Here is a 12,075-nt window from a genome sequence, read left to right as displayed (position 1 = left end):
GCCAGTACTTTCACATGTGCGCCATGTATGATCATGTGCTAGGCATCCAGCGCAATGCTGATATATCGAAATAATTTTCATTCGTTCCGCATAATCCATATCCAAAAACTTACGACAGAATCGCAGAGGGTGGTCCTTAAGGCAAACACGGCAAACTATGCGTTTTTTGCCGGCCCGGTTGTCGACATTGTATTTTTTTGCTTTAACCATGATTCTAAAATAAAGTAAATAAGTTCTAATTAGAGGGTAGAACGACCAGTTTTACTACTGGCCTCACTATCAGGCCACGTTCGGTCTTGACCTCTACAACACGCACCAGCTGATCGACGCCTGGTAACACCTTAGTGACACGACCTAATCTCCATTCATTCGGTGGGATGTTGTCCTCCTTAATAACTACCATATCCTCCACTTTCACATTGTCGTCAGGATTTTTCCACTTATTTCTTCTCGTTAGTTCCTTCAAGTATTCATTCTTCCACCGGAGACACAAGAGCTGATTTAAAGCCTTAACCCTTTGCCAACGGTTGACAATTGATTCAGGTGCCTCTCGAATGTCTGGTTCGGGGGGAGCTAAAATGGGCCCACCTATCAAAAAATGTCCTGGTGTCAGCGCGTCCAAACAAGATACATCATCAGATATAGGACAAAGTGGCCGCGAATTTAGGCAAGCCTCAATACGGGCCAAGAGTGTTGAAAATTCTTCGAAGGTGTATTTAAGACTACCCGCTATTCTTCTAAAGTGATGCTTGAAAGATTTCACTCCAGCCTTCCACAAACCGCCCATATGTGGTGCGCTTGCTGGATTAAAATGCCAACTGATGCCCTGTGTCGCATATGATCCCGTTAGTTGAGGGCCAATCACCTTAAGAAATTCCCGAAACTCGGATTTCAAAGTCTTCGAAGCTCCAACGAAATTAGTGCCGTTGTCCGAATACATTTCCTTGGGGCAACCCCGGCGGGAAACAAAACGGGAGAAAGCTGCCAAGAAGGTTGTTGACGATAAGTCACTAACTGCTTCTAAATGGACAGCCCTTGTGGCAAAACATATAAAAAGACACACGTATCCTTTCGTTATCAAACATGCTCGACCTGTATAGTTCTTTATATCATATGGCCCTGCGAAATCCACACCAGTTCGAGTAAAGGCCCTGTCAAGTATTGTTCTAGAGACTGGCAAAGACGCCATTAACTGACAACGTGTCTTTTTTGCCATTATTGAACAAATTCTACAACGATTTATGGCCCATCGAATCAAATTCTTAACCCGGGGTATCCAAAATTCCGTTCTCAAAACTCTAAGCATCAATTGATTACCACCATGCAGCGTCATTTGATGTACGAAGACTATCAGAAGCCTCGATATTCTACAGTTATAGGGCAAAATCAAAGGATGCTTTTCACTATACGACAGAGAAGTGGCATTATCCAGCCGGCCGCCAACGCGCATCAGGCCCTTCGGATCAATAAATGGGTTTAAGCAAAGTAAATGACTTCTATTTGAAATCGATTGATTATTCAACAATCTATAGTAATCGTCAGTGAAATAAACCTTTTGGGCAACAACAACCAGACGTTCTTTCGAAAGCTGGAGCTCCTCCGAACTCACTGATGTCTGCGAAAAATTCCTCCGGCCATTTAAACAGTCAATGAACCGAAAAACATAAGCCATTACACGCAATGCCCTGGCATAGGATGAGAACCTGTCAAGAATTTCCTCATAATCCTTAATGAAAGTTGAGAAGAGTTTCACCTTCCGTTCCTCCTCCTCTGTAGCAAAGTCAACGTTGCTCTTGTCCCACTGGCTATTAGGAGATTGTAGCCAAGACGGTCCCTGCCACCATAGGGTCTCATCTATAAGATCTTGAGGGCGAACACCCCTGCTAATCAGGTCAGCAGGATTACACTCTGATCGGACATGTCTCCAGTTGTCCTTTCCAACCTTATCAAGAATTTTCGACACCCTATTTGCAACAAAGGTCGTCCATGAGCTAGGTGGTTTTTGGAGCCAAGCAAGAACAATCATAGAGTCGGACCAACAATAAAATTTAGTGTTCTTCTCATCTAAACACAAATCGGTTCTAACGACTCCCATTAAATCTGCCAACAAAAGAGCTCCGCAAAGTTCTAACCTCGGCAGCGAAACAATCTTCAGAGGGGCTACCCTCGATTTAGCCAGTAATAAATGAGCCTGTACGGATCCACCATCCACAACTCGTACATAAATGCAAGCTCCATAAGCCTTTTCTGAAGCGTCCGAAAATCCATGAAGTTCTACTTGAGCGCTAGGGTGAAACCCCACCCACCTTGGAATCCTAATGTGATTCAATGACACATAGTCACAAATAAACTGATTCCACATATTGTGGCTCCTCTCAGTCAATTCCTGATCCCAACCAATTCCTTCACCCCAAATCTGCTGCATCAAGATCTTGGCAACAACAATAACGGGACCAAGCCAACCAGCAGGATCAAATAAACTGGCAATTATAGATAAAACTTCTCTTTTCGTAAAATTCAGCTTCATTTGAATTGGCTTGACTGAAAAATAGAAGAAATCACCCTTGGCGTTCCACCATATACCCAACGTCTTGGCATTACTCTCGTCTTCGATTTCCAAAAAATTCTCACTAAGACGGTGGCCAGATGGTAATCCCTGCAGAATTTTTTCATCATTCGCGGTCCACTTCCTCATAGAAAACCCAGCAGAGGACAAGGCTTGAATCAATTGGTCCCTAGCCGCTATAGCCAGTGTCACTTCGTGTGCTCCCGCGAGAGCATCATCCACATACATCATATGACGCAATATCTTAGCTGCCAAAGGCAGCTCCTTCTCAACATCTGAGGCCAACTGTAACAGGGTTCTAATGGCCAAAAATGGTGCACAATTAACACCAAATGTTACAGTTTTTAACTCAAAATCTTTAAAAACAGCCTTGGGATCCTTGCGAAAAACTATTCTCTGGAATCTTGTATGTTCCTTATGTAGCCAAATTTGACGGTACATCTTCTCGATGTCCCCATTAAAAACAAACCGATAAAAACGCCATCGTATTATCAACAACATTAGGTCATTTTGCAGAATGGGACCAGGGTACAAAGTGTCGTTTAAACTCAAGCCGGTGGAAGTTTTACAAGAGGCATTAAAGACTACCCTTACCTTTGTGGAAGTGCTCTCAGGTTTAATTACTGCATGATGGGGAAGATAAAAAGAATTCAAATCCTCTTGAATTTTAGGGATCTCCGTCATATGGCCTAATAGCACATATTCATCAAGGACACCGTCATATGTGGACTTAAATTCCGGTTTATTACACAATGACACCTCATTTCTCAAAAACTGGCGATACGCCTTCGTCCTGGAAAGACCAAGACCCTTCCCATTTGCAAATTGAGGTCTAAAAGGTAGCGATACAACATATCGACCATCCGGCAACCTTGTAGTAGTACTTTTGTAGACGTCTTCACAATATTCATCATCTGGACTGTATTTGAAAACCTTGGGTGGTTCCTCTAATAACCAAAATCTCTCCAAAAGCCTGTCTAGCTCGACCGCAGTGCAAAATGAGACACAGGTAGTAAATGTCCCAGGACTTGAGTCAGAAATCGGCCCTGTAAGTATCCAGCCAAAAATAGTTTCCTGGGCCACAAGAGACCCGAGTACGTTTTGCCGAACACCACCCAGCAAGATCTGAGGATAGATATCACCGCCAATTAATATGTCCACTTGATCACTCCTACCGAATTTCGGGTCGGCCAAAGGAAGATCGCCCAACGAAAAGGAATCTGGAATGTCAAGAGTGTGACCAGGCAGACGTCCCGTTAATCGTGGCAGAACTAAACTAGAAACTTGCACCTCAAAACCCACATTATGAGGAGACTTCAAAGAAAATTCACATTGTTTCTCCGCTGATCCCGCTAATGCATTATTTAAACCTGACACCCTGGCATTGACCTTTCTTACAGGGAGATTAAGTCGTCGTTGTAGTTTCTCGGAAATAAATGTAGCCTGAGAGCCAGAATCAATCAACGCCCTTGCCGAGAAAACAGTTCCATTAACCTCAATGTGAACAATGGCCGTCCCCAAAAGCACCTGCTTCCGAGTAGATACGAAACAATTTTGTACCCTGGATTCATCACTCGCAGCGTTCTGGGCCGCAAACCGACTCGTACCAGGCTGAGCCTCCAAATTCACCATGTCTTCAGTATCCAGCTGTCTAGATTCTTTATGCAAGAGAGTGTGATGCCTCAATTTGCATTTCGAGCAACTAAATTTGCTTGTACACTGATTTAGCTTATGATTACTGCTGAAGCAATTCAAACAAAGATTATTCCTTTTCACAGTAATAAACCTTTGCTCTTGATTCATTTCTAAAAACCTTGGGCAGGACTTCACAACATGATCTTGTGAACACACAAAACACAATCTTTTATCCATATTAGTCTGGTACGACTTTACCTTGCTGCTGGACCGGGAAGCTTCGTGAGAATCCTTTGTATCCGTCGGTTTAACCTCATGGGAATGTGTCAGGTCATACACTGTTTCCAAAGACTGGAATCTAGCTGTCAGAAAATCGTCCAGATCCGACCACTTTGAAATCTCCGTCTTATTTCTAACAGTCTGCTCCCAAAGCGATAAAGTATTAGTTGGTAACTTGGTTGAGCACAAAAATACAAAAATTGGATCCCAACTGTGTATATCGATTTCATGCAATTTCAAAGCGGTAATACAATTATTGATGTCCCGCTGAAGGCGATTTATCTCCCCTGCTGACTCGGATTTAACCGATCCAAGATTAAACAGAATCTTCAACTGACTATTGACCAATATTCTCTTGTTCTCATATCGACTTTTAAGATTGGACCATGCGTTCTCAAACCCATCATTCGTCAAAGGGGATTTTTTAACTATTTCCAAAGCCTCCCCCTGAGTACTTTGACGCAAATAGAACAGCTTCTCAACAGGTGTAATGGATTTACAATCAATGTATACGGCTGTAAACATATCTCTAAACGAAGGCCATGACAAGTAGTCACCGTGAAAAACTTCAGTGGTGCAGGGTGGCAAACGCAAACGATGGTCCAAAAATCTATTTTCCAAAGGTTCTCTCCGTTGGACTTGGTGAGGACTAGCCATTGTTGACGACAAAGTGGAATGGTTAGCGAATGACTGGGACAACTCACCCATTTGTGCTGCACAACTGATGTAGGCTTCTCTACACTGCCTATATAAACGTGAAGCCTCTTCTTCATTCTCCGACCCATCGCATTCAACACTGAAACTCTCATAAGCTGTGTTTATCCTATTCCAAAGCCTGTTAAGTTCTGCCTTCCGCAGTTCCACAGTAAACATGGTATGATCGTCGTTGTTCATAGCATTGTATTCATTCTCGAAATCGAGGAATACTGCCACCAGTTTCCTAAATTTAATGAAAAATTTCGACTCTGCCATGTTTCACCTAAACAAGACCAAACTGATCACCGAATCCCGATAAATGTCCGAGGGCAACGAAATTTGGTGAAAACTAGCAAGGAAGCCACAAATAAAAATAATTACCAATTAAATAAAATTGCGGGACGAATCAACTTCTTATGATAAGTCTCTTACTACAGAGAATGTCAGGTATGTAAAACGAAGACCAATTGTTAGCAAAGAAAAAGAAAAACAAATTTCCACAATAATATATAGGGGTATACTATTTTCACTGAAGCACTTTTCCCAAAACGCTCACCAAGGCCTTGCTAAATTATCCAAGTATAGCGAAACTTGTGGAAAATAGCAAATTAAATAATTGTCCACGAAATACAAGTGAAATATATGAGAAGGACGAATCAACTTCTGATTATACGTCTCCACTTTACTTAGACAGCTTGCTAAAAAGAATGTGGACAAACGAAAATTCTTCGGCTAGATAAAAATATAAAAAATAACTCTTTTCCATACAAGAATTAAAAACACTGGTTGCAATTGTAGCACTTCCAACCAAAAACAGCGAAATTTTACTAAAATAGCAATTTAATTATAACAAATTCAATGCAAACCAAAACCAAAAGTAATGGACGAAGCAACTTGTTATTAGAAGTCTCCTTTACCAACAGTACAAAATGTCAACAGCTGTCAACAAAGATAAATGAAAAACAAAAACACAACCATTTATCTTGCACAGGCACCAATTAGATTTGTTATTATTAATATTTTTTTTCTTTTACATTTCTCCTTTATTTTGCGGTATGTCTTTGTTTTAATTAAACATTCAACAAAGAAATTTTGCTCCAAAGCGAAAAACCAAAATAAAGCAGAATAACAAGAAGAAGACCAACGAGTAATTTAATGTTATTTGTTGGTATTTTGTATCAATACGTCGATCAGCTGTGACGTCGTTGCCAGATCCACACCTTTTAGGATTAAAAAATGGGGTACTCAACAACAAATAAATTTTATTAACAACTTTACTTTTGTTAATAAAAAGGTTAGTACGCACCAATAAACCGATAATATTACCTGATTTGGCCAAAATCTGTGGGAGAGATTAAAAGTGATCCTCGTATTCCAACGTATCCGGTTCGAAGGACCTATGTTACGCGGCAAAACAAAAGGGCAAAATCCCAACAACAATTAAACCAAACACTGGTGGAACACCACTGGAACCAACAAAGGCAAACCAGGCAAAAAAAAAGGTTCTTTTAATAATACACGGTTATTTAGTGCGCGTGCCAAAACCAGGAAACTTAAACGTGTTTCACTTTTTCGCGTCGGAAATAACAAGCAGCGGTTTCAAATTCAGCGAAATTAACAAATTTGTTTATTTGAAGAATATACGTCCGTCCACTTCAACGATTATAGCAACTAGTAACTATTTAATTACAAAACATTCATAATTTCCTTAAACTAATCCAGCGAGTGCGCCATGTAAGCAACGATTAGAAGAAATATCCCACGCCTGAAGACATAGTGGCCACTTCAAAACCAAAATCGGGGTTGCTATCAAAATCACAGAGCAGACCAAACCACGCCACAGCACGAACGTGAACACCCCCCAAAGGGAAAAAATTCCAATATGTGGCTCAAATGAAAGGTATTTGAGATTAGAAAACAAATTTGATAACCTATTTTGGGGTCATGTATTTGGAGGACGCCTCATCCTGTAAACTCCTCTTAAGCCAATATGGGGTTTAAATAAATGGTATGTGAGAGAAGAGCACGATGCTGATATTTTTCAGGGCCAAGTATCTGGGGGACCACCTTTCCCTCGAAAACACCACTAAATCAGACATCATGAGAATATCGGGCTGAAATGAATATTTTAAGAATGGAGTACACCTTACATCCAAACTTAAATTCATAGACCAATAAAGATCATATGGAATTTAGATAAAGGCACTTATATTGTTAAACTATTAGTCAAGCGATATAATATTTTCATACCATGATATTTCACTAAAAGATCTTTAATGGTCGAAAATAAATATTCCAAGGAAACTTTTGTTCCATATAAAGTAAAAGAAGGCGCAGCGGAGCAGGCCCGGGTCAGCTAGTTGGGTTTTAAATATGCCTCTACCCGCCCGGAAAATTATAAAGAAACAAAAGAATAGTAAAAACGTTGACGACCTATGCGGATCTGCACTGTAATGTTAGGACTCTTCATAGAGAAGGTGCGGTATATGCACTAGTCAAGATCCGAGATCGGATTATATGGGAGCTATATATGGTTATGCACCGGTTTGGACTATATCTGGCACAGTTGTTGAAAGTTAAAATAAAACACATAGTGCAAAGTTTCAACCGTATCGGATAAGAATTGCAGCCTCTAGCGGCTCAAGAAGCCAAATTCCAGGATCGGTTTATATGGGCGATATATCTAAGCATGGATCGATATAGACCATTTACAATCTCAACCGACTCACACTTATATGAAGCGTGCTTTCGACAAACGGATGGACGGGGCTTAATCGACTTGGAATGTCTAGACTATGTAGGAATGTATATACTTTATTGGGTCTCAGATCAATATTTCGATATACCCCCGTCCTATGGGGGTATATCGAAATATTTTTCAAAATTTTGGAAGAAAAAAAAAATTTTCTGCAAAATTTTTTACGCAATTATTCTTCCGCATGAGTCGCGTATGCCGCGAAATCCGTACTTGGGTACCGAAAGCCTCCTCCAAAAAACCCATGGTACGACCCAGAGTGTCGAGATGCTACTGAAGAATGCGGCATATAGAGCAACCCTGCAATCAGTAGCAACACTACCTCTCCAGATGAAGGAGAAGTATCGGGAGAAAAGGAGAGATGAGAAACGTCTATTCCGCAGAAAGAAAAAGGAAATGGAAAGACGTAAGTGCGAGCGAATTGAGATGTACAGGAGTAAGAATGAAGTCCGGAAATTCTACCAAAGAATTAAACACCAAACCGATGGCTTTAGTGCAGGCACATACTCCTGCAGAGACAAAGAAGGAAATCTGGTAACTGACACGGACAACATGCTGAGGATATGGAAAGATCATTTTACCCAACTGCTAGTGTCCGATGTTGGCGGCGAAGAGGATACCACAGATCCAATCATTGATGATGGTATAGAATGTTTGCCTCCTACTCAGAATGAGGTCCAAGTAGCAGTGACCCGACTAAAGAACAACAAGGCAGCAGGAGCCGACGGGTTACCCGCTGAACTATTTAAGACCGGAGGCGACACGCTGATAAGGCGTATGCATCAGCTTATCTGCGCAATCTGGCTAGAAGAACGCATACCCGATGATTGGAACCTCAGCATACTATGTCCCGTACACAAGAAAGGAGACAAGACGGAATGTGCCAACTACAGAGGAATAAGTCTCCTCCCCATCGCATACAAGACACTCTCGAGCGTACTGTGTGAAAGATTAAAACCTAAAGTCAATTCGATAATTGGGCCCTATCAATGCGGCTTTAGACCAGGTAAATCCACCCTAGACCAGATATTTACACTGCGCCAAATCCTGGAAAAGACCCGAGAAGGACAAATCAACACCTACCACCTCTTTGTTGACTACAAAGCCGCCTTCGATACTCCTTTACGTTCAAAGGTATTTCAAGCCATGTCTGAGTTTGGTATCCCTGCAAAATTAATAAGACTCTGCAGGATGACACTTGCTAATACGCGTTCCTCAGTAAGTATAGGAAAGAATCTCTCCGAACCATTTAATACCAAACGAGGTTTCAGACAAGACAAGACAGCCTCTCGTGTGATCTCTTTAATATCCTGCTGGAGAAGATTATACGAGATGCAGAAGTGAATGATATGGCACACTAATCACAAGAGAGCACATGCTACTCGCCTATGCCGACGATATCGATTTCATAAGTCGGTCACCGGCAATAGTAACTGCAGCCTTAGAAAGAATCGAAAGAGAGTCAGTGAAAATGGGTCTGGCAGTAAGTGGAGATAAGACGAAATGGATGGTTTCAATTCCCAAAAATCCTTGCACAACCGAGCAGATATAGAAAATGGAGAAAGTTGGGAACCACATTTGAGAAAGTCAGTAACTTTATACGAATGACACCAGTTTTGAGATTAAGCGAAGAATAATACTGGCAAATAGATGCTACTTTGGACTGAGTAAGCAGTTTAGAAACAAGGCCACCTCTCGCCGGACGAAAATTACACTATACAAGACACTCATACTACCCGTGCTGTTATATGGTTCTGAAGCATGGGTACTTGTGAAAGCAGATGAGGCAGTGCTTGGAGTATTTGAGAGAAAGATTCTTTGTAAAATATATGGACCAGTTTGCGTTAACGGAGAAGATAGGCGACGTATGAACCACGAGCTGTATGACGACTATAGCATAGTTACACGCATCAAAATACAACGGCTCCGTTGGCTAGGTCATGTTGTCAGAATGGATGAAGAAGCTCCAGCAAAGAAGTCTTTTGAATGCAAACACACACACACACAAACCGGGAAGACCAAAAGCCCGATGGAAAGATCAACTTGTGAGAGACACCTCGAAACTTGGAGTCAGAGATTTTAGAATGAGCGCAGAAGATCGAGGCGCTTGGAACGCTATTCTACGTTCGGCTAGTGGAAGAAATATTCTGTCATAGCCAATTAAAGTAAAGTAAAGTAATGAGTCGCGAAACACTCTTCTACGATACCATTGGCAATCCATTGTGTGTGCGAATATTTTAGAAACTTTTCGCGACGATTTTTTTCTTACAACCCATATCGTCCGTATGAGTCGTGAAACACTCTCCTGGATTATCGTTGGACAATCCCTTGGAAAGTTTTAGCAACTATTCGCGATGAATGGATTGCGTTTTAATCGTCCAGAAGATTTGCCTTCAAATCGCCAGAGTTAACTATTCGCTATTTCCTTTTTTTCATGCCTGGTGCGTTTAAGACTTCAATTGAATTATGTTCTATATATTGATTTGAGTGGAGAAGTTCCACAACACCAAAAAGAATTCTCACTTGGTTTAAATGACGATTTGTACTTAGTATGACGAATATAAAGAGAAAACAATTTTAAGTTTGTCGTAGTTGTTGCTGTTTTTGATGAACATCTAATCTTGATATGCATTTTAGATCTTCCAAGCGAATAACGCGGAACTCTTTTCAAACAATATTTAATAAGTATTTCAAAACACTTATTTGTTACTCGACCAGGCGGGTAATCCGTAACTCTTCAAGGAGAGTTGTGTTTATGAACCTTCCAATCGTCTACGCGATTCCTGCGCGATCTTCCAAAACTCTTCTGACTTACTCTATAGTACTGGACTGCTATGGAGAAAAAGTGCAACATAAGGACCATACAACAGGTTCAGAGAACATGTTTTCTTGGCATAGGCGGAACGATGAGGACAACGACCACTAGGGCACTGGAGACTATTCTAGATATCCGACCCATTGATCTACAGATTAAGTGTGAGGCAGCCACTACGGCTATGAGACTTAAGGCGATGGGAGAATGGATTGAGGATGGGAGCTCCTCATACCATCACGGTATAATCGAGACGACGATAGGAAACCTGGAAGGAGGGGAAGAGGTTTCCGATCCGATACCTGAGATGAACCTTGAAGTCGAGTGCGAGGCACTGCTGCCATCGACACAGTCTTGGATTGACGGAACACTAGCATTGCCATCTGGAAAATTGTGTTACACGTATTGATCAAACCTAGAGGACAGAGTGGGCCTGGGAGTTTACATTGAGAATCCAGGGGCTGAGATCTGTTTTAGACTGCCTGACCATAATACGGTCCTGCAGGCGGAGATCCGAGCGATTACGGAATGCGTGAAGTGGTGTGGTGCTAAGACGAAGACTTCGAGTGTGAACATCTTTAGCGACAGTAAAATTGCCATAAGGGCAATAACAACCAAGACGGTAAGGTCACCAACATTCTTGCAGTGTAAGAAGGAGATTAACGCCTCTTCTGAGAATGGGAAAATCGTTTGGGTGCCGGGTCATAACGGAGTAAGGGTAAATGAAAGGTCAGACGATTTGGCGGTGAAGGTCAGAGGATTGCAGTCAATTAACTTGGTTAACCCGAAGCCTTTCGCGTCGACGCAGTCCGAGTTAAGGTAGTGGGCGACGAATGCGCATGCAACATTGTGGAACAGCGAAACGGTCGGTAGGATGGCGAAAATACTATGAGGGGTTTCCAGATTGTGAGAAGACGAGGCTATTACTGAAAGGAAGCAAGAAGGAGGTCAGTATAACTATTGGTATCATAACGGACTACGAGCTCACTTATGTAAAATCGGTGCGTCAAGTGATAGCTATGTAGGGTATGCTGGGAAGATGATAAGACGCTGGAGCATTTCCTTTGTCATTGACCGGTTTTCGCGCCTAACAGACACCGGCACTTAGGTGAAGACACAATACCAGACGTGAACCAAGTTAGGGGAGTGGTATTGAAAATAAATAAGGATTTTGTAAATAGCACGGAATTCCTAAGTTAAAATTTTCTTTTTAGAGCGCACAACAAGCCGATTACTGGCTTGGGTGTATGTCCGTAGTGGCATGGGGCGTATTAATTTATGCACCCTCTTTTCAACCTAGCCTAACCTACTCTTTAGTAACTCGCGGAACAC

General features: G+C 41.7%; 1 protein-coding gene across 1 annotated transcript; it reads right to left on the bottom strand.

Annotated features, from left to right (window-relative positions):
* Nucleotides 1-235: 235 nt before the first annotated feature.
* On the bottom strand, nucleotides 236-5,452 carry LOC131994696 (uncharacterized). The gene has a single exon (XM_059361508.1). The coding sequence runs from the start codon at nucleotides 5,450-5,452 to the stop codon at nucleotides 236-238; it is 5,217 nt and encodes a 1,738-aa protein (XP_059217491.1).
* Between the last annotated feature and the right edge of the window lie 6,623 nt (nucleotides 5,453-12,075).

This window comes from Stomoxys calcitrans, chromosome 2 (assembly GCF_963082655.1).
Source record: "Stomoxys calcitrans chromosome 2, idStoCalc2.1, whole genome shotgun sequence".
Taxonomy (NCBI): domain Eukaryota; kingdom Metazoa; phylum Arthropoda; class Insecta; order Diptera; family Muscidae; genus Stomoxys; species Stomoxys calcitrans.
Note: the sequence above shows the minus strand (reverse complement) of the source record. Positions and strands in the feature narration are given on the sequence as shown.